Source organism: Athene noctua, chromosome 13 (assembly GCF_965140245.1).
Source record: "Athene noctua chromosome 13, bAthNoc1.hap1.1, whole genome shotgun sequence".
Classification (NCBI taxonomy): Eukaryota; Metazoa; Chordata; class Aves; order Strigiformes; family Strigidae; genus Athene; species Athene noctua.
Genome location: NC_134049.1, coordinates 14979520 through 15002886, shown reverse-complemented (window position 1 = coordinate 15002886; position 23367 = coordinate 14979520). Strand labels below are relative to the sequence as shown.

The 23367-nt window shown below is 54.3% G+C and overlaps 1 protein-coding gene across 1 annotated transcript; it reads right to left on the bottom strand.

Annotated features, from left to right (window-relative positions):
• Positions 1-1775: 1775 nt before the first annotated feature.
• PAQR5 (progestin and adipoQ receptor family member 5) lies at positions 1776-16411 on the bottom strand. The gene is made up of 10 exons (XM_074916882.1): positions 16395-16411; positions 15911-15988; positions 13363-13416; positions 12741-12955; positions 12363-12490; positions 12038-12243; positions 11314-11440; positions 5890-5986; positions 5258-5399; positions 1776-4449 (listed from the first exon to the last, which is right to left on the bottom strand). The coding sequence occupies exons 4-10, from the start codon at positions 12792-12794 to the stop codon at positions 4202-4204; spliced, it is 1002 nt and encodes a 333-aa protein (XP_074772983.1). The 5' UTR covers positions 12795-12955; positions 13363-13416; positions 15911-15988; positions 16395-16411; the 3' UTR covers positions 1776-4201.
• Positions 16412-23367: the final 6956 nt, after the last annotated feature.

Below are 23367 nucleotides of genomic sequence, written 5' to 3'. Positions count from 1 at the left end.
CCCCTGCTGGGCCCGGTGGACCCGCGGCCGCCCGGGGCGGGGAGGAGGCGGCGGGAGGGGGAGAGCCGGGCCCGGCCGGGGCCCGTCACCGCGGGCCCAGCGCCCCGCAGGCCTCGCTGCGGCCTGTAGCGATCCCCGGCGCCGGGCCGCGGGAGCTCCCGCCTGGATGGGCCCAGAGCTGGGCCTGGAGGCCGGAACCAGGCCCAGCCTCAGGGAAGTGGCGGAAGCGACCGTGCCGAGGGCTCTGGGAGCCCCAGAGGGGAGGGGAAGCCGCCACGCCACACCCCGCCTTACCCTGCTTTTACACCCCGGGGCGGCTCGGCCACCAGCTTGAGCGGGGATGGAGACAAGATGTCGCCCGGGCTTCAGGCCAAGGCATGGGAGCCTCTCCCTGGCAGGCTGCCCGGCCTGTGTCTTGTCTTCTAATTGCTTGTTTTATCTGCTTAGTGTAAATAAAAGTTGGGGTTTAGGAAGAGGGGTGTAATCCAGCAAGTTCCCTGTGCCAGGCCCTCCCCGTGGCTAAACGGCTACCTGCCTGGAGGTAAATCAGTTAATTCCTAGCCCATAGGAAATGCTTCACGGTGGAAAATAAAGCTTAAAATGTGAAGTTAAGACACGCATAAAAAACCTGGCCAAACAAGGCCACTGAAAGACCTAACTTCCTGACAAGGAAATGCGCTTCTATTTTGAATGGGGAGACTGGGGTAAAGGATGAAGTAACTTGGGTTTTAACCCTGGGCAGCAGCTCTAAAGGCCTCCAGTGGCTTGAACTCAATCTCTCTTACACCACAGACTCCTCAGTTTTAGTACAAATTAACTAAATCAAGTAACCTTACCCACTTACGAAAAAAAAAAAAAAAAAGAAAATCCAAAGAAATCCCAACAAGCTGTCTTTTATTTTTCACTGTGACCGCTATCAGCAGACATCAGTCTCCTGGTCCAACCTTCACTTCTTAAATAGTGTTTTAAAACACATTGAAACAGGCACATTTCTTAACGTTCTCAAGAATATAACCAGTCAAAATTGAACTCCTGGAGCAGAACCAGAACCCTACGCACAGTCCCACCATCACACCACGACTGTCCTTGCCCTGCACTCTAAAACTGGTAAGATGGGGCTGCCACCCTCAAAACCAAACAGAATTCCCAGAGCCCTGGGAACTAATGGATAAAAGTGCCTGAAGCTGCACTTCTCACAGAAAAAAAAACTCTGCTCACACTTCCACTGACTGCCACGGCAGCGTCTTACTTCTCATAGATCCCAGACCGCTTAGGACTTAATAAATTAAACCCAGCATACAGATACCCGCCTGGAAAACGATACACGCAGGATGGAAAGCACAATTCACTCTCATCACAGGAGGAAAGGGAGTTTAACAAGCAAGATAACAATTCATACAGCAGACACCTTTCCCAAGACCGAAGGTGCAGCAAGCCCGACGACACCACCTGCCTCGCCCGGGGAAGTGTTCCAGGAGACACTCCTAGCTCCTGCTACAATCACATTCATACCTGCATTCCAGCTCATTTAAATCCACCGTGTGCATTATACTCTGGAAAAAGATGTGCATCTTTTGGATTAAGTTATTCAGGAATATTCAGATTTAACTTTTACCTTAACCCAAAGGAACTCAGCAGACCTAAAGCTCTGCTGTATCTGCGTAGTTCATCAGCACAGTAAACTCTGCTTGTCTGAAGGGCAGATGACTGATGTTCTCTGGGATTTGGTCATAAAGATAGTAGTTTTGTTTGGGATTTGCTCTGGGTTGGGCAGAGACACACAACAAAACAACATGTTCCAACAAATAAATGTCCTGTATTATTTACTTTTAACAGTTTGACACAGATTTTTTTATTTCTTTACGTGAATAAAATCTAGTATATTGAATAGATTTCTGGAGGCCCATCTACAACTGAAGAAGAAATCTGGCTGACCTGCGCTGCTTCAAAATCAAACATTCACTTGTTTAGTGTATAAAGTATGTGCCAGACAAAGGGTCCATGCAAGGTGTTGTAGGATCCAGAGGGATTATAGCAGTGTATCATACTACCATATTTTTATTGTTATAGTGTGTAATACTACTACTGTTGTATTTTTAATGTAGTTTTCCTAAAAATAATTTCACCTGAAGAAGATGAGAGGACTTCCTGAATTCAAAAGTTAAACAACCAAGAAAAAAATGTATGATGACTCACATAAATTTTACAGACTCTTCAATCATGTCTTGCATGCAGAGCCAGATTCCTTTCCGGTCACACGAGTACACAAGGTAAATAAGCTTTGCAATTATTAGCAATTATCTCTGAAGTGATTAATTTTCACAGGCAGTATTTTTATGAAACTATACAAATCAAGTTAGCATATATCAGTGCGATAGTTATATTAGTTTTCTCTTTTAATGAAATAAAACTGTTGAATAAACAATTCTGTTCCAGTGCTTATAAATATTAATACAAATCTTGGTCAGCTTTCAAAAGAAAGCTATTTTTCAAAAGATTTATTTGTCCCATAATATATTTAACGAGCCGTTGTACTGTCACTCAAAAGTGCATCAATTATACCTTGATAGAGGCAATTATACACAAAACAAATTATACACCCGTATGATTATCAAGAAGCTTGATAATATTCCCTAGCAGTAATCTTTGCATCGCGTGTTCGTGCACCTCCTGTGCGGCGTGAGATAAATCCAATGTGACAACCTCCGTCGCTGGAGCCACCAGCCAAGCTCTCCTCGTGGGCTGCCTCCCCCTCGCCCTCGACCTCTCCCTAGTGCTCTCTGCTTCTGCCTGTAAAATCCAGATGCGGCAGCAAAGGAGAGCAAGGAGCAAGAGCCAGAGCACAGGACTATTGCTGGGTGAGCAGAGGTCTAACTCTGGAAATGCATTCAAATGACACATTTTGATCCCCTCAGCTGCTCTAAATCCTGCCTTTCATCCAACAGCACTCACATCCCTACGCTATACAGACTCCCACTTATTGCTCAGCTGATGTCTTATTCTCCCCAGACACCCTCTTCCTATCCACTCAGGAAAAGAAAAACATTCTTCTATCCATGTGGGACCAGAAACTAGAGAGGTTCAGAGGTGATGGCTCTACCGTCAGTCACACCCTCAGACCAAGGTGCTGTAGCCCAGTACCCTGCCTCCAGAAACACCTGGGAGAGGATGCTCCATGAGAGGATGTCTCACAAATTTCTCAGCCATTGCCCTCAACAAGATGACAAACACCTTTTTTGAGCAGCACGGCTTCACGCCCATGTTAAACAGCACAGAACAGTGCTCATAAGGAAGTCCATGTCGTCACCTCGTGGGTGCAGGTATTTCTTCCTGCGGTCACGTTTGATGCCACAAGTGAGGTCAGAGAAGGGGCCCGGCTGCGAGCACAGGACGGAGGTGACGGGTGCAAGGAGGGAGGGACGGTGCCCCCCGTGCTCTGGGCCTGGGGCTGCATCAGCCACCCGGCCATTGTATCGCCTGCGTGGGCAGGAGCTCAGCTCTCCCCTGCAAACTCATTCCCCAGGCACCGAAATTGGACCAAAAAAAAAAAGCTATTCTGGAGGAACATCCAGTGGAGAGTTCTTCTAGAATAACTCTTTCTGCGTAATGATTAAAAATACCTGAATTTAAACTGTAGGCAAACTAGTCTCTCAATCCCACATCTGTCAGGCACTTGGGTTTAGCGTAAGGCTGTGTAACACGGGTAACTGAGGTTTTAATCTCCAAAATAATGCCACTTTCAAGGTGAAAACCTTAGTTAGGGAGCCTCTGGGGGGACCCTTGCTCGTGCCTTCGCCAGGCAGTCTTGGCTATCAGTCTAAACTGATGACAAGGACATCTGTGTCACCAGATGACCAGCGTTATCCACGTTCACTTGCCTCCCCGATTCCTCCCTAAGGCAGACCTGATGAATGCCTATTGCTTTGGAAAGTATTAGCACTTATCTCCCTTTTACAGAAAAAAGTTAAGATTATTTTAAATATTTCTCATGATGAAATAATAACTTGATTAAAAGCGTTCCATAATCGTTCCCAGCTTTAAAGCTATATGTACAAAAACCAGTGCAATACGTTTCACTCTTGAGAAAATGTTCAATTTTCTCAGAGAGCGTAGGAAAATAAACTCCTCCTCATCCACACCATACACATACCGTTTTGAGTTTCTCCCATGGAGCAGCATAAACACTATCTAGACCCGAAGCTTAATGCCCGTGGGGTTTTTCTCTCTGCAGAAGCTCTGGCATGAAGCGCAAGGACACGGAGCAGAGCCCAATGACAGCCAGGCTCACAGCCGTGCCGATGCCCATTGCCCCGAGGGTCTGGAGGGAGGAGGGAAGCAGTGAGGGGGAAAGAAGCTGATCGTGGCGCTCAGCCATGTCCATTGTGATGGCCTCCATCTGGAAGTGTGTGCCGATGATCCCACAGACGTGGAAAACTTGGTGGCTGTGCCCTGCAACAAAGCCAAAAGGCTCAGCAGACCTTCTGCATAGCATCCATCGCCTCTGGGCAATCACATTTTAAAATATTTATTCTACTAATATCTGTAGCTTTTACTGCTGCACCACCAGAGCGCAGAGATCTTCCTTTCCAAAATGCAGCTGGCTGTAATGGAAGCGAATTCCTCACTGCTGCGGTCCTGGCACATGCAACGTGCTGAGGAGCACTGTGCTTGTGCACGGCGTGCTGGGGAGAGCTGGAGAAACCCCTATGCTTGCGCCAGGGAAGGTTTAGACTAAATATTAGGAAGCATTTCTCTAAGAAGGGGTTGTTAGGCGTTGGAATGGGCTGCCCAGGGAGGTGGTGGAGTCCCCATCCCTGGAGGGGTTGAAGAGTCGGGTTGACCCAGTACTGAGGGATCTGGTGTAGCTGAGAACGGTCAGTGTGAGGTTGATGGTTGGGCTGGATGATCTTCAAGGGCTTTTCCAACCAAGATGATTCTGGGATTCTGTGACTGCCATCCAGTCTCCTTGGTGGCTGCTGTGACATGGCACTGTATAGCACCACTGTGCTACAGGTGAGGTTTTTTCTATGAGAAATGAGTGCCCTGAGGTCACAAAACCCTCTGTGAAACATTTTGAAAACAGCATGCTTCCAGAGCTGTTCCCACTTCACCTAGGCAGGACTGCTGTATCTCAAACGTAAAACTACAATTTCCATCAGGGAATATATTATAACCCCTGGGAGTCGCCCATGCATTAATGTGCTTTCTTCCTGAAAATAATGAGAAAACAATGCCAGCTCACCCTTTTGGCACTTACCAATATAATCAAAGTGTCCTGGCGCAAGTCTCTCTGGCAGATGGCTCGCGAAGATGAAGCAAGTGAGGAAGGCGAAGGCAGTGTGCTTGTAGTGGACCAGGATGGCAGCCTCCGTGCAGCTCTCCGCTGCACACAGGTAGAACTGCAGCAGCAGAGACGTGTCCGCACAGAGAAGGAAAGAGGGGAACAACATGTTTCTAAAGGAGGCAGATCTGTTCCCTGAGCCCCCAGCGTCTCTGGCTGCCCATCACCCAGCACCAGCACTGCAGGACCCAGGGCTGTCACCTCCATTTTGTGCAAATCCCAGCCCCACACCTCCTGTCCTTACACCTCACTGCAGCAAAATTCCCATCCTGCTCCAGTTTAGGAACTGGAAAACTTGCATCTTTCAAAGGCAGTAACTTTCCAGCATGGGCAAAGTTTGAGCACGGCACTTTGAAGTGGAAAGAATCTGCCTATCAATAGGTGCAGGAAAAAATAACCACATCTTTTCCTGCCGGAGTTTGTTTTCCTTGAAACAACAAAAAAGCAGCATATTTTCCCAAATATTTTCAGACTAAGATGAAGCAGCTGATATTTCCAACCCCACAGCAAACAAATGTCTTGGTGCTGTGAAGACGGGCTGTGCGTACCCTGTAGAAGAGAGGGATGCTGTCAAAGAGGTAGGGGTACACGAAGGCCAGGGTGCGGGAAGCCTTGCTGAACCGTGGCCGCTCTGCCTCCAGAAACCTAGAAGAAAACAGAGATGGTATTTCCCATAGCCCAGCACGGCCCATGAGGCCAACGTCAGCACTGGAGTTGTTTGCTGGGTGTGAATTGCACTGTTTCAGCTGCACCTACAGCTTCCCACAGATGACTCTGAATTCAGCCAGAGCGGGTGCAAGTTTTCCCTGCTGAGAGTTTGAAATCTGCAGCCACCCTCAGCTCCAATGGCTGAATCTACCCTGGCTGAACCCTGAACAGGGCAAGGAAGGATTTAGGGGCCACCCTCCCCTCTTCCCTCTTGTGTCAGCACTAGCGTGGCCAGCAGGGACAGGGAAGGGATCTTACCCCTGTACTCGGCACTGATGAGGCCGCACCTTGATTCCTGTGTTCAGTTTTGGGCCCCTCACTACAAAAAGGCCATTGAATGACTCGAGCGTGTCCAGAGAAGGGCAACGGAGCTGGGGCAGAGTCTGGAGCACAGGTCTGATGGGGAGCGGCTGAGGGAACTGGGGGGGTTTAGTCTGGAGAAGAGGAGGCTGAGGGGAGACCTCATCGCCCTCTACAGCTCCCTGAAAGGAGGGTGCAGAGAGGGGGGATGAGTCTCTTGACCCAAGGAACAAGTGACAGGACAAGAGGGAATGGCCTCAAGCTGCGCCAGGGCAGGGTCAGACTGGCTCTTAGGAAGGATTTCTTCCCAGAAGGGGTTGTTGGGCGTTGGAATGGGCTGCCCAGGGCAGGGGGGGAGTCCCCATCCCTGGAGGGGTTGAAGAGTCGGGTTGACCCAGCGCTGAGGGATCTGGTGTAGCTGAGAACGGTCAGTGTAAGGTTCATGGTTGGACTGGATGATCTTCAAGGGCTTTTCCAACTGAGATGATTCTGGGATTCTGTGCTCGGGCTCTTGCAGGTGCATTTCTGCAGCTCTGAAAACAGTCTTTTTTACACCGCCCTGGCGTGGCTAATTTTGCTTTTTTACCATTGATCGTTAGCCATTACCTGTCAGCAGCTAGGAACAGAGCTGTTTTTTAAACAGCTGCTGTCCCTGCAATTGTTTTTAACTGAGTTTTCACTCTTGGTTTTGAATCCAAGCTTTCTGAGCACAGCAATCAGGGAGAACACATGTGCCTTTGCTTGGAAGGCTTTGTAGGTAGCGCGGCGTTCAGGCTGTGATCGTCACTGTTCGTTAATTAAGCTATATTGCAGCTTATGTCTGAAAAGCATGAAATGGCCCAGCATCCTTCTTTTTTACATCCTGCCGAGACTTTGCGATTGTCAGTTCAGAGAATGTGTGGAGAGAGTTACTGAAATCACAAACTAAATTAATTAAACAAGTTACTTTTTAACAACATCACCGTTATAATGGAAGAAGCAGCCTGTTGGTGATAATCATACCATGTATGAGGAGGAAATTGTATGTCTGGACAGGGAATAATATTCTGCAGTTTGTTCCCCAGGAAATCACACTGCTGAAATGTAGGACATACTTCATAGCTGAAATCACAGAATAATTGACCACCCAGGTCCCCCCAAAAAACCTTTCGAAAACCTGGAGCTGGGTGTCGAGCTCTGTGCTGGGCCCCACACCCGCTCCTGCCACACAGGGAGCACAACCCAAATGAACCCTGGAGACAGAGAGCGTGGGGGAGCCTCAGAGACGCCCAGCAGCACCCTGCCCGCAGAGAGACCGGCATGGTCAGCGCTCGCCCCAGTCCAAGCCCTGCCCCTCCAGCTGTGGGGGCAGGTGGGGGGCAGTGGGGTGGGTGTCAAGATGCTCCCTACCATGGGGAGGACTCCAGTCGTGAGCCCATCACCCTGCCTCCCGCCACAGCCATGGGAGCTCCAGACCAGGAACAGAGGACCTCTCCCTCCAGTCCCTCCCTGCTGGGAAAGACCAACTTTTGTAGGGTTTTAGCCCGATATGGAAACAGGGAGACTAATTTAAGCAGAATTACGACAGACCTGTCTGCAAAGCAGAAGGGCTCTATCAATATGACCCAAAATATGGGTTGAAACTCTGACAATTCAACATCTGCTCATGAGCCACTAACTACACAAGGGCTTTCACCTTGCTTCCCCTCGGTTTGGCCTGCCACCATGGCTTGTGGCTTGCTCCAAAGACATCACAACAATGCTGAAGATGTCTCCTGCTCTGTTTTCTCCTGAATTTCTGCATGATTGCTGCTGTATTTTCCTACCATGGTGTCCCCCACCCAGTGCTGTGCTCCCATTCCTGCTCACCCACTGCTGCTGGGTGCTGCACTCACCCTCACCCCACATCTTCCCACTCCTTCAGCCACATACCGACCCAACCTGTGCAGATCTGCTGCCAAAATAGAGCCCCTCTATTGCAGCCTGCGTGCCCGATAACTTGGGGACAGTGTCCTAGTCACAGAGGGCAGGTGAGAGGTAGCAGAGCTCAAGTATACTCTGTTCTCATCCTAAAAAGCCGGTACAGGTTTTTCTGCTTTCATGGGGATGCCTGCAGGGAGATGCCAGATCCTCCAGCATGAAAGAAACCTTTTGTGCAGCTGCTCATCCTGTGCTGGGGGAGGAATGCAGCTGGACGTTCTCCATTTCAGGGTGACAAGGGGTTTTAGCGTCATAAAGGATAAACACACCTATTTCAGTCCATCTGCACGTGTTTCCCTGTTTGGCAATTCCATGTTCCTAGGGCACAGGATGCAAAAACCAACCAAACAAAAATTCTTACTGTTGACTCATCAACCAGCCGTCTAGGATTGGGAAATTTTCCTGAGAAGTTGATGAAATTTGGTACAGCAGCTTAGCAAAACCCCTTTCTTCAGATGTCCGGCTGCATTGCCTTCATCACGTCACTGCATCCTCCTCTGCATCAACCCGTACTCCCGCTGACCTTCACGGGGTGGCTGCCGGAGGCTGAGCCACTGTGTTGGGCCTCGGTGCAGCAGCTCAGCCGGGCTCAGGAGCTCTTCCCTCCTCTGAATCCCTCTGAACTGGCCAGCATGCTGCTCGCCCCTCTGTCCTTGAGTCACCCCCATCCCTGGTGGTGTCACATGCACCCAGGGCCACCAGCAGGCGTGGGCCCTCCCAGCTCCTCCAGGCAGCCCTACCCAGGGCATGGTGCCGGTGCCAAGCCCTCGGTGAGCTGGGCAGGAGTGGGAGTGCCTGGGCAGGTCACTTCTGAGCTTGGTAGCATCACCTCCCATTGCACAACTGGTTTTCGGCTCCGTTTCCATTCAACCCTCCTGCCTCGGAAGGACCTTTTGGCTGCTGTGACTCAGCCAAGGGTGATGCTGAGACAAATGCCATCGGTGAGCAGCACCCTGTGGTAGGAAATGGGGGTGGCTCAGGCACTGGGGGCCTCGGGGGGGCCTCCCCCATCCCCAACCCACCCGGCACAAGCTGCTTCCACAACCCAGGTAAGCACCGTGGCCGAGGTGGGTGCAAAACCAGTTTCCTCACGCAGCTGAGATGCTGCCACACCTGAGGCATGCGGAGGGGCACAGGGCGAGAGCAGCAGCCGTGGTGGGGATGCTGGCAGCCTGGTGTGCCAGGGCACTGGCCCCATGGCTCATGCAAGCCCCAACTGTGAGCCGGCATGTGCAGGGGCTCCTCTCACCACCGTGGGGGAAACCAGCAGCACTGCTGGCCCACACTGGTATGGTGTATTCAGGATTCCTGCACAGTCAGGGATGTTTTGTTGAATTTTTTTTTTTTTTTTTAAGCCTACATTTGATGGACTTCCTACTTCTCTAATGGAAATTACTGAGACAACAGGAATTGCTATTCTATGCCATAGCGATAGTTGCATGTTTTTCACATAACTGTACTTACAGTTTTGTAGTAGAGAGAGGCTGACAATTAAATTTGCAGATCAATAATTTTTTTAAACAATCCAAATTAAGCTGGAACTGATCTCAAGTTGCTGATATTTCCTAAGTGTTATCTTCAAGTGGTAAGTACTAAGATTAGCACATAGTCAGTGAACTTCGTTTGCTAAGCCCATCTAATGAGACAATAAAGAGACGCACAAGACAAAAATAAGAGGGGGGAAAGAGACAAAAAGAAAGAGAAAGAAATGAAGAATATAAGGAAAAAATACCAAGTCCCAACTGGTATCATCCACCAAGAGAGATCCTTGAGTTTGCGGCACTGCTCAGTGATACCAAGAACAGATATTCCTCCCCAGGGAGTTACTCCAGTGTGTAACCCACACCAAAATATGAGTAAATCCTCCCATACCCAACACACTTAAATAAGGCAAATTTGCAGGATCTGTAAGGAATATTGAGCGCTTAGTGCTCTCCCTCTCAGGAGGAGGGGAGATGTAGTGACACTGACCTGCATCCCACCCTGCAGCAGCCCCTCTCTTGCAGCCGGGCACCCTGATTTCATCCCGCCAGGGCATGGGAGCATCTTCCTCCCAGCCGAAGCAGCAGCAAAGACACACAGCCCTATGCTGGGGGTGAGTGGGCAGGGAAAGGCCCCCCAGGGTTATGTGATGCTGTGACAAGCCAAAGACACCCCAAAATACAAAGACACCCTAAAACAGAAGGAAGGAGTAATGCGAAACAATTCTTCACGCTGCTTGAGGACATGGAATTGTACGTTTCGCAAAGCAAACTGCTTGTTCTCGCAGCGAGACACGAGTGCTTTACAAACGCAGCCTTCGGGGAGGTATCTACCATGAATTAAATCCAAACCAGTCCAGCTGGAGATCTAGCGCAGCGTGGAGTGCTGGAAATCAGCTGAGCAGTTTATACATTTTGAGTTATTCCAAACAAATCGTCTAATGCCGCTCAGGAACAAAATACCGCGCACGCAACACTGTCCATGCTTTAAAAATTATGCAACCGGTTGCAAGGATGGTGAGGTTCCTCCCCCGCAAATCTGTTGTACGCACGTAGAAACGCACATGTAGGAACACGCACATAAACACACAGACACACAAATATAAGCACACATGTAGCACTTGGGCTCGCACACGCGTTTGGCAGGACCATGCTTATGTTTAAACATGCTTAAATGCTGGGGTCCCTGGAGGCCCCCCCCCCCCTTTTTTTCAGGTTATGTTAGAAAAACAACAGGCATGGCAAGGTGCTGGAGGTGGGCATCTTCCTGCCAGGCACGCGCTGCACAAAATCACCCCTTCAACTTTCACAAATTAACACTACTTCAGTTGTTTTGGATTTTTGATCATCAGACTCTCCTAGCGCCCACATGCAACGCGTTTCCTAAACCAAAATTCCTTTTCTTCCCCTTCCTGAGCTTAAGGCTCATACTGTTATGGTACGGCCCATAACTGAAAAGCTTCATTCATAAAACTAATTAATGATTCTGCTGTAGCAGCCACAGCAGATAAAGCAGCAGCTTACCTGGAATAGCAGGACAGACTGGTGCTAACGACGGTGTTCAGCACCGCGATGGGGACGTAGCAGCGGTGGAAGGGGCCGTTGAGCCATTCCGCGGGGAAGACGTACGCCGAGTACGCCAGCGCCGACCCTGGAAGCACAAGAGGTGCCTGCTTGGCGCCAGGCCCTGCCGGGAGCCTCCGCTTCCTCCTGGGCACAGCCGTGAATTGGCACTCAGGTGCTCTCGGGAGAGGAGCTGTGAGTTGAGGAGGAGCAGCCGAGTAGCTCAGGGGAGCGGGAGGCAGACGCCCTGATTGCTGGCTCCTGCAGACACCTTTCCGTGAGGAGCCAGCGACATGCAAAGACCCCAGCTGCTGCTGCTTCCCCCGCAGCGAGGCACCACCAGCTTCACTGACCTCATTTCTCCTTAATGTGCTTTGTTTTTTAACTTATTCTATTTACTACAAATCCCAAAGAGTGTCACACAGCCATGCCTCCATCCCAGGGCTGCCCCATACAAAACCCAGCCCCAAATTATTATTTGTGGCGGTGTCAGAGATGCCTCACAGCCCCTCCCTAGCACCAGGCTGTGGGGAGGAGGAAGAGGAGTGGAGCAACTCCAGGATGTCAGCTCTTGTCCTGTCTGAGCACCAGGGGCTCAGCCCCGTCCCTGATGCCTCGCTTGCCCCCAGGGGAGCACTGGGGACTGGCACCCCAGTGAAACCTCTGCAGAGGTGCCCGCCCTTACCCAAGCTGTACATGCTGAGAGCCGCGTAGTCAAAGAAGTAGCAGATGTGCCGGGCACGGGTGGACATGGTGCTGAAGGTGTGGGCACAGCTGGAGGCAAGGGGGTAGATGCAGCAGGTCAGCAGGTAGGCAAGGAGGGGCCAGGCATGAGGGTCCTCCCGGCCCCCCGGCCCCTGCAGCCGCCCCACCAGGGTCCACACGAAGTACCTGCAAGGAGGAGGAGGGTGAGCGTTGCATCTTGGGGTGTCCCTGTCCCCTCTTCTCCCACCACAGCAACCCGCCGCCTCCTCCCATGGACGCTGAAGGCACAAGGGCACAGTACCTACCAGGCAGGCACAAAATGCGTCCAGATATTTAGGGTCTCGTTTGTCATTTGGAAGACGCTGAGGAGACAATCTGCTGCTGAGCTTCGGGGGGGGCGATACCCGAAGAGGATCCCCTGCTCCTGGTACCCCTGCAAGGCAAGGACTGGCACTGGGGGCAGGCAGAGGAGGAGCAAGGACAAGTCAGGGGAGAAGGAAGGAAGGTTTCCCATGATTCAGGACCCAGGACCCTGCTGAGAGGATAGAGCTGTGCCCCCCTGCCCTGTGGGACTGAGCACTGCCCCGGGCTGGGGGATAGTCACCCCAGCATGCTGCTCCCACTTGTCACCTCCCCAAACCCCACTAAGCCTCAGGCATAGGGAAGAAAAACTCCTCTCTGACCTTGGGCACTTGGTTGATGCTGAGCAGCCGGGGTAACTTGAGGCTCAGCATCATGTGGGTCAGGGCTCCAGCTCCAAGGGAAGTTTTTGGCTCGGTATGAGCCCCGGTGGTGCCTCACACTCCGCCTGGCTGCATCTCACACCCCACAGGGGAAGTGAGGCGATGGGGCCAGGGCCATCCCGTGATGGCCGAAGCGATGCTCAGGAACGGGCGGCCTGGGGGAGACAAGGATTCATGGGGACGTGGCACAGTGTCCCAAACCCACATGTGACAAACACTTCTGGGGGGGCTCCCATGGGATGGGGAGGGGAGATGGCATGTGTCACTGCAGGGGACGTTGGGATCCCTCCCTCCCACCCGCACCCCGAAGGGGCAGGGGGAGAAGGACAGTGTGTCCCTGTCCCCACTGCCCAGAGGGACTGAACCTCCCTGTTGTCACCCCAACAGAGCCAGGGGGATGCAGGAACAGCACCCACATCCCTGGAGCACCTTGAGGTTGTAGAGAAGTCCCTGGGCATGGGCTGGGGGGCTGCAGGGTGTAGGCAGGTCCCCCCGGGGAGGATACAAGGTCCCTGTGGAACATCCCAGGCCACGATACAGCCCCAACATCTCCATCTCTTACCTGCCGACGGCTTCAGCAGTGCCACCTCTCCCCTGCTCCGCCTCCACCTCTGGTCTGTGAAATAAAGGTGAAAAAAAAATAATTATTATCTCCTGCAAGGGACGGCCTGGCCCGAGAGAAGCCAGGTGAGAAGGGATCCCGAGGCCAGGCTTGTGAACTCAGCCTCCTGAGAGGCCGACAGCTGCTCCAGCCATCCCATCATGTCCCACCAGGACACACCAAGCTTCAGCCATCAGCATGCCTTGCCCAGGACTTGCCAGTCCCGAATAACCCCCTCTGCAGCCCTTTTCTGGCTGCTGGTGTTGCCCTTCATCTGCCCCTGCTCTTCCTCCCCACCCATAATCTACCTCTCAGCGTGGCCCAGCAGCTCCGGTGCAAAGCGACACGGGCAAAATGCTGTGGGCCACCGTGTGCGGGGAGTGCCCGGAGAGAGGGAGGTGGCTGGGAGGTGGTTAGCAGGAGGGAAAAAATTAACGAGGCAAGAGAGCAATAAACCCAACATAAAATAAAATTGGAAAGGCCTTTAGTTAAAGATTAGACTTGAATCAGGAGCTTTTCCTTGGGTGTTGTGCCACAGGTGTGCTGCCCCAAAGTTACGTGCGGCCTGCAGCCCCCCAGGATGCCCCCGGTATTCCCACACTCCTCTGTGGTGGAAAAGGGACCTGAATCCTGCGGTGGCCTCCAGAGTCTCCAGAGCCAGCTGGAGGGCAGGGAATGAGGGCAGGGGGTGAGGACGGGGAGTGAAGGCAGGGGTGAGGGCAGGGGGTGAGGGCAGGGGGTGAGGGCAGGGGGTGAGGGCAGGGGTGAGGGCAGGGGGTGAGGGAAGGGTGCGAGGGCAGGGAGCGAGGGAAGGGGGCGAGGGAAGGGGGCGAGGGAAGGGGGCGAGGGCAGGGGGTGAGGGCAGGGAGTGAGGGAAGGGTGCGAGGGCAGGGAGCGAGGGAAGGGGGTGAGGGCAGGGGTGAGGGCAGGGGGTGAGGGCAGGGAGCGAGGGAAGGGGGCGAGGGCAGGGAGCGAGGGAAGGGGGTGAGGGCAGGGAGCGAGGGCTGCCGTTGGTTCTTTGCATGCTCCAGAAATCAAGGGCAGCCTGGCCCTGCGTGCTGCCCTTGCCTGCTCCCGCCACACGCCCTATACAAACACAGACAAGGGCGACAATGGGACGGGACACAACCCATCTCCCCTATCCTGGTGAAGCTGAGGAAGCCGCCCAGGCTCTTCCCAGCAGGGTGCAGAAGCCCCGGTTTTGAAAGAACCCTTGGACGGGAGCCATGATCCTGGTGCTCTCTGCACCCAGGAAAACTGTGTCTGACACGGGGACCCCGGCTCCCACACACCCCGCACCCCGCTGCCTCCGCAGCAGCACCCGAGCAGCCCCAGGCCTGGGCTTACCCAAGAACTTATATTTTTTAAGAGCAAAATGAGTCACTGGAGCTGCGGGGCGCAGCACCAGCCCGGGCACACCCTGCGGTCCCGTGTTTTCCTCCTCCTTCGGCTGATTTTTTCCACCCGGGGAGCGGCTCTGAGGGATGGGGGCACATCACAGCCGCGGCCGCTGCAAACAGCAGGTAATGAACTCTGCAGGGTCACCCAGCTAGCTGCAAACACACCTCTTCCTCCTCCTTCTCCTCCTCATCCCCCACGGCCACACACCAAGCCCCGGGGGGAGGTCAGGCACCGCAGGCTGCAGGTCCAGCCCCGGGAGCCTTTTTTTTTTTGCCAAGTGCACCCGGGGAAGGTTCCTGCCTGGCACGGGTTTTCCCTGTCAAAGGCTGTGGTTTGTCACTGATGAGAGGAGCCCCGACACGTCCCCCGTCACCCCATCACCCCTTCACCCTCCAGACTTGGCATCAGTGAGCACGGAGCGTGGCTGCAGCAGCTCTCCCACGGCACAAGCTCTCCCCACCATACCCCCACCTCTTTCCACGGAGGGAAAAAATATTTTAGCTGTTAATTATTAACTTTCATGACTTTCTTACGGCGGCGCAAGGAGAGTGACTCCTTGAAGGGTACAGCTAGTGGCCGGGCTCCTCTGGGTGCTCAGCACCAGCGTCAGCAGCGCAGGACATGCCAAGACCTTTTCCAGCAGAACAACAGAGGCTTTGTAGGAGGTTGTTATTGCTGCGGGTGGCTGCTGGTATCTGCTGGGGATCGCAGACGAGCAGGCAGCTCCGAGCACGCATGTAAGCTTAAGGCTTTCCCATCATCAGCGCGTCTCAGGCACGTGTTTGAGCCCTTTGCCAGCCCCAGCGCTTTCACCCGTCCTCCTCGGGGCACGGCCGCCTCTCAGTGCCCCGTCCCACTCTTAAAAACGCAGCCGAGTGAAACTTCCATAAATTCTGCGAACAACCAGCGTGGCCACGAGCTGCTGATGCCGTCGGAGGGCAGGGAAAAGCATCGCACTGCCGGCCCCTGGCACACACAGCTCCTTCCCACCTTCATCTTTTGGCGGGCAAGTTCATGCTGTGCAAAGCCTCGGCCTCCCTGGGGCAGCGTGAAAAGCAGCAAAAACGACTGAGAAAGGGAGCAAAAAAGCAGAGCAGCTGGTACTTACGGCGCTGCTCCCGGGAGTGGGGCTGGGTCGGATGCTGCGTTATCGCCGGCGCTGGCTCAGGACGGCCGCGTTACTCATCTGTGTACAAACACAGCCCACATGGCTGAGCCACGCTGGAAGCCCGGCCGGGGCGTAGGCAGCCGAGGGAGCGGGCTGGGGCAAGTTTGCCAAAGCCGGCAGCCCGGCAGGAAGGACAAGGGAGGATTTGCCAAAAGCCTGACTCGCTGCCGGCACCCGGCGGGACGGTCCCCGCACCCCGGCTGGGCTCGGGAGAGGGAAGGACGCGGAGGAGGTCAGCCCCGCCGGCTGCTTTCCCAGATTAGGAGCACATTAATTCTGGCTCGTCTTTTAGCAGAACAGGAAAAAGGCAGCAAAATAAAACCGGAAATAACTGTGGCCAAACGCTCAGATTGTGCTCTGGATTAGCTTCAGCCGGGCTGCAAGGAAGTGGAGTAAGGGCAGGAAAAAATATTAACTCACAGACCTCCCTGTGCATCTTCAGCTCCCAGGTCCCTCTGCTTTAGCACCGGAAAACACCCGAAACTTGTTTAACTGTCTCCGAGGACACTGTAAAGTTAAAACCCTTCTGTAGATAAAGCGGGAGCTGCTCCCGAACTGGAGGTTTCTTACATCATTCCTGGCTGGCTGGAGGATCACAGCCGGCCGGGCAACAGGGTCCCCTTGGCCACCGGCTCTCCCCACGCCTGCGCCGGCTGCAGAACCCAGAGTGTTTCCCCTTCTCCTCCCCGACAAAGCCTCTGGTGTTACTGCAGCCGTTGGTAACGCGTTTCACAATATTTGAATCAAGCGGCAGACTGAGGAGTGCGAGTGGCTGGGGAGGGACGCGCGGGCGTCGCTGCTGGGTTATTAAGGAGGTGGAAGAACTGGAGCGAGGCGTAACGCCCAGCTCGCAGGTAGCGGGGAGAAGCAATAAGGGGCATCTGAAATCAGGGCTGGTGAACATGCAGCAGCATTTTAACGGTGAGGGAGAGTCTCTTGATAGCCATTGGGGGGGGGAGTAAGCGCGTTAACACTTCCCTGCCAGCACCACAGCAGGGCTTTCCCCCTCCGACGGCCGCAGCTTCCCAAGGCAGTCACAGGGATTTGCACCAGTAACAAGTTCCTTAAGGAAGCGACCCCCCTGCAAAGAGCCACATCCCAGCCGCCAAACCCCCAACCCCGTGGCCATGACCTCTGCTATCGTGAAACTCATCCCCGGCAGCAACCAGGAGCAGGGGGGCTGGGCCAGGGGTGCGTGTGCAGCAAAAGCTGATGCTCACATTCTGTCAGGAGCCCACACAGGTCTTGGTTTCTAAACAGCCCTTTCATTTGGGTGAAGAAGGTAAAGGCATCCCCAGGCAGTACAAAGAAGGCGATTTCATCACAACACTGCTGGGAGGAGGAGCTGGTGTCAGGGATAACCGGGTGCCTCTGGGTCACCCACTGCTCCTGCAGTGTTTTCCCCTGCTTTGCCAGTAAATTGGCACAAAATTAGGGTTTGTTCTGTGGGCACGACCGGGCTGGGCACAGGCACGTCTGCATCCAGCTGTGGGGCTGGGGCCAGCTTGGCTCCTGGGGGAGGCTGTCACTGACTTCATTCCCCCGCAGCCCCTGTCCCCGCAGGGCCATGGGCCAGGGGAGCGGCAAGTGGGGGGCAAACACTGCCTTCTTGCCCGCCGCACGCTTTTGGCACTGAGTGTGTGTTTTAAAGCATCTCCTGGGCTTTTTTTCCCTCCAAATCATTGCCCGCAGAGATGCAGATTTACTCTACTTACCACCTCACCTGCCCGGGTTTATGAGCTGCAGCCAGTCAAATGAGCTGGAAAGGGTAAAGTCTGTTACTGCACTGTAATAAAACCATTAATAACTTTAAAATTATTACTGATTGGTTTTATACAAGCATTGACACAAACCCATCAAATAATCCAGCCACGTCTATTTGCGCTGGCAGCTCCTGCACCGGGAGCAGCTCTGCCTAGCAGTGGCAGCAGAGGGATTTTATGCCTGAGGACTTTGACCCCATTCTGGGCACGACCCCAGGCAGGACTTTCTTCCCAGCACCATGCCCGTGTAGGGGCAGCCTGGAAACCCTCGTGTTTCCAAACCAGTGGTTCCAGCATGTGCAAAGGCTGTGCCAGCCCCACAGTGCCTCCCGTGCCATGAGTGGGAACTTCCCAGCACTGAAGATCTGAACCCCAGCCACGTTTTTTTGAAGCAAAATAGGAACTGAGCTGAAATACAACTGTGGGAGCAGGATATCCCCGGGCTCTGGAAACCAGCAGCGAGCATGAACTGGCCAAGAGCTTCTGCTGGCTCTTGTTCTTGGGGTGAAAGTGCTGGGAAAAGGCACTTGCAGAGGGGAAGCTCCCAGCTGCCTCTTGCGATGTCATGCTCTGGGTAAAGGCCTTGCCAGGAGATGGGGTGCTGCTGGAGCCCCCACACCTTCAGTGAAGGTCTGTGCAGCCCCCAAATTGTGTGGGATTAACACACGAGTGGGACGTCCAGGCCTGCAACATGGCAGCTCGGACGGAACAGGGCAGTCAGAGATGCCAGGCTCAGCCCCCACCCCGAGCACCCTCCCAAGCCTCGCTGTTGGCAAGCGTTTGCCAAGAGCTGGCCAGGATCCACCCTGGTGGCATCAAGCTCCACTCCAGCCCACAGAGGGGGTCTGCCACAGCCCAGCTCCCTGACACCATGCTTTTACTGAGGGAGTTAAAAGCCAGAGAGGATGAAAAATTTAAAAATCATTATTTAAGTGTTGGCCAGATCCTGCTGCTCTGCTCCAGCGTTAATGGGGATGGTGCGAGCTGAGCACAGCTGGGCACAGGGAGCCCCGCTGATCCAGGAGGGTCCCAGTGGCTCTTGGTGCATGCTGGCAGCAAGGGGCACCCATGGGAGAGCCCCAGACAGGGCGCCCAGGGCAGGTTTTGGGGGGCCCAGCAGGAAAGTGCTGGGACCTGGGGGCTGAGTGGTGCCAGCGGGGACATCCCACAGCTTGGGGACAGGGACACGCACAGCCTAGCGCATTGCCCAGCCCCCAGACAAGCCCTGTGCAGATGTGCACACCCACATCCATCCTCCAGATGTGCACCCCACCCCAGCCATGTGTGGCCGCCCCAGATGTGCACCCCATCCCAGACGTGCACATCCATCCTCCAGATATGCGCATCTGCCCCAGCCGTGCGTGCCTCCAGATGTGCACACCCACCCGAAATGCCCCCAGCAATCCAGACGTGCACACCAGCCCCAATGCACAGCCACCCCAGCTGTCCACCCCCCCAACTGTGTACACCCACCCCTGCAGATGTTCCCACTCACCTTCCGGGCTTGCACTCCCCAGATACACCCTTGCATCCCCCTTGCAGACGTGACCCCCCCAGCCCGGGCCCTGCCCAGGGACAGCTGGTGCCCTCCACACGTGGGAGTGGAGCCGCGGCCCTTCTGTGTGTGCCAGCACACCCCCCCCCCCCCCCCCAGATGCTCCCCCCTGCCCTTGCCAGCACTGTACACTCTGGTTTAATCACTCCCTGGTTTTTATTTGCCTTCAAACTGGGCAGCAGGAGGGTAAAGGTGCCTTTTCCCGGCTGGCTGTACCCCTGAACATGGTCTGTGTTTGCAGACAAACATCCACCCTCATCAAAAACAAAAAAACCTACTCAGTGGGAGCTGTGGGGCCCAGCGTCACACCCGGAGCTCTCTGTTACACCCTACCAGCCTGGGTAAAGCCATGACCAGATGCCCAGCCCTCCAGCACCCCCAGCCCTGGAAGCTGCAGGCCAAGCCCCACTTTTAGGCTGAGCCCAACTTTCAGGCCAGCTCAGAGCACCCGGGGCAGGCAGAGTCCAATCCTAGCAAGGCTGTACAGGGGCTGCGCTCCCACCGCCCAGCTCTGCCCAGGCCTGATGGCCACATACTCCGAGCAACTATTGCTTCTGCTTTTTGATAATTTTAAAATTAACTGGAAAATCCAGGCACAGACTTTCCCAAAATTTTTGTCGAGGGGAGAAGACCAAGTATGGGAAGGGCTCCCTACATCCTAGAAGCATCCAAGCCCACAACAGCCACAGTGTGGGGAGACTGAGGAGCACCCCTGGCCCCCCGGCCAGTGGGAGCTGGGGGTCGGGCTTGGCCCACAGTTGCCCCCAGAACCAGGATCCGGCCTGGGCAGAGGCGAACCCCTGGGATCTCTTCCCCTTCCCCAAGCCAGGTCATGGCCCCATCGTCCCCCACCACCCCTGGGCGACAGGGCCAGCCCCCGTGCCAGATCTGGGGAGGGGTCACCATGTCCCCTTGTCCTCGCCACAGGGACCTCATCTGGGCAGCACCAGCTCATCCTCCCCCTCCTGGGCTGGTGACCCAGGAGAAGCCACCAGCCACAGGATTCCCCAAGCAGCCTCCAAACCCCACAGCATCGTGGGGGAGCCGCTCACAGGAGGTGCAAAGAAAAAGCTGGTGATTCTTTAATTTAGCCCTAAGCCTGCACGTTTAATTACGCACGTTTAATTCTTTGCCGGGTTATTTACGCTCTACCGCAAGCGCCGCCTCTTCAGGGCCTCCCCCCAGCCTCCGCAGGGCCTGATCCTGCTGTGCCCAGCGCGGAGCTCGGCATGTGTGGTGCCCACGTGGGGACGAGGGCACCCAGCTGCCACCTCCGCGAGCTCCACAACAGCAGGGCCACGGCGCAAACACCACCACAGAACAATCGAGAAGGTTTCAACTGCGGAATAGGAATGCAGCGGTTTGTTCTGCTGGCCTGGGTTGTTTTTTTCTTCCCATAAAAGGGAATTTGTTGCCCATAAAGTCAGTTGTTGTGAGCTGGGGTGGTTCTAAACGAAGACCATGGGTTGTTCCAGACCGTGGGCTGGTGTGCAGCGATGCGGAGCCAAACTGGTGATGTGCTCCGCCTGCAGAATTGCAAAATGTCCGAAGGGGACTGCAGCATCCCACGGACCCCGGGGCCACAAAAACGTCACAGAAATCACCGCGAAGAGCAGGGCAGGGTGAGGAAAAGGCTGCGGCTGTCACAACCCGCTTGGGCAACCGGCAGGGAAAGGCGGGGTGAGAGGGGCCAGGGGCTTTGCGATGGGATAGGGTCTCTCAAGCACTCAAAAAAGAAAAAGTCTGACACCTTAGAAAATTTTCAATTCGTAAAAAAAAGAAAATTAGCAGCAGCAGCAGCTCCTCATCAGGGTGTGAGCAGACAACCAACCCCTCATTAACGCCTTTGAGACCACCCCCCTCTGCCCTGTCTCCCGGCGGCCTCTGCAGCGAGATGCTGGGGGGTGGTGGCTGTGGGGGGGGTTTGTCCTCAGGGGTCACTGCCAAGCCCAGGAGGTACCTGTGGAGCTGCTCTGGCTTCGCTCCAGCATTCCCTCCCCTCCGGCATCCTCATGCCTGGAAAGCAATGGGGGGAGCACTGAGGTGGCCGAGCCTGGATGGAAAAAAAAGGGGGACTCTGGCCAAAATCACCAGCCCAGCCCAGCCCAGCCCAGCCCAGGGTGGGGGGGGAAAAGTGGGACCCTCTGCCCCCTTGGCCCCCACATGCAGCCAGCCCCAGCTGCTGACACAGCCCAGCTCATGCAACACATTTCTGGCTCCGACCCATCTTAATTAATATTTTTAATTACAAAATGAAGATGCTGACACGTTCTGCTTACAGGGCATGCGAGATGGGGGAAGGTGCCGGCACTGACCCTGCTGTTAAGTGTTTGGCAGCCAGGACACGGCGGGGAGGGAAGCGGGTGCCGAGGAGGAGGCAAACACTCCACGGGGAAAAAATCACCCAGAAAGTTCTTCCTCACACCCTCCTCCTCTTCACTTCCCCGGAGCTTCAGGTGCAGCTGGATGCAGCCCTGCTCCACCCCAGCCCATTGCAGGCAGCAAGACTCAGTATTAATATTAAATTCTCTCTCTTAAGCGGCTCAGCCCCAGGTTAAAGCACCCAGCAGCCGGCCCCGGGCAGAAGGAAATGGCATTTACCACCAGCTGCTTCTGCTGACATTTGATTGTTCAAACAAGGCCCAGAGAAAACAAAAAGCTACAGTGGAAGATCAGAGCATTTAATAAGATCCAGCCAAGTCCCGTGAGTGCTTGGGATAAAGACGGGATTTCACTAAAAGGCTTCTTTATCATCAAATTAATGGGTTACTATTCCCCACCCAAGCGATGCCATGTGGATTTTCTTTTTTTTCCCCATCCCAGTCATGGGTTTTGCAGAATTAAGTCTTTTTAGATGCTTCCTGCACACAAGCAGCTGACAGTGCTGCTCAGTGCCTCCACAAGCCTTTCCCTGAGCATCCTTAAAGCCTCTTTCCACACCCAGAAAGGTTGGGCCAAGGTTTCGTTTGCAAACAGGCACCTGGGCCTGGGAAAGGTGTCTGTGCAGTGTTTGTGTCTCCCAGTGCAGGTGAAGAAGCTGCTGCCACCTCTGCTGTGCAGGGAAGCCACTCCGTGCTCTCCTGTTTCCTCCTCCAGATGAGAGAAAGCCATGGAACTACAATGAGACAAGCAGCCTGGGCTTATAAATGGGTAAAACTTCTTTTAGAGCAGCAGGCAGAGGGGCTCCAGGAGGCACACAAGGCGAGGGAGGGAGCCGCAGCAGGATGGTGCAGAAGGCAGGCTGTATGTGGAGCATTTTCCCACTAGAAAATACCATTAATCTAGACTAATCTAGAAAAACAACCAAAAAACCTGACAGAGACACCTCACCTTCACCCCCCCCAAGAGCATGACATGGTACCAGCATCTGCACACACCGAGGGCAAGAGCAGAACCTCAAGTGCTGAAGGCGAGGCCAACACTCATGTTTCTTCCCAAGCTCTGCACCAAAAGCCTGACCTGGCTGCAATTCACCGTCAAATATTTGACGCTGTCACCTCAGGGACAGCAGCAGCAAGACCCTGGCACCCGGTTGTCTGTGGCCACCCAAGTCTGTCGAGATATAAAGTGCTGTTGGCACACTCAACAGCACGAGGATCCACCAAGAGCCTTGGCGATGCCTCGAAAGTAGCAAGAACTCCTCTACGACATGGCTGAGCAACAGCAGACATACAGAAGGTCCTGGTGGGTGCAAACTCCTTCCTGAGCAAGGCAGGTCTGCACGCTTGGTTTCTCCAATATGGGAAACACATGACTACCTGAAAGGAGGGTGCAGAGAGGGGGGGATGAACCAAAGGTCTCGAACCAAGGAACAAGTAACAGGACAAGAGGGAATGGCCTCAAGCTGCGCCAGGGCAGGGTCAGGCTGGCTCTGAGGAAGGATTTCTTTGCAGAAGGGGTTGTTGGACATTGGAATGGGCTGCCCAGGGCAGGGGGGGAGTCCCCATCCCTGGAGGGGTTGAAGAGTCGGGTTGACCCAGCGCTGAGGGATCTGGTGGAGTTAGAACGGTCAGTGTGAGGGTCATGGTTGGACTGGATGATCTTCAAGGGCTTTTCCACCTGGGATGATTCTGGGATTC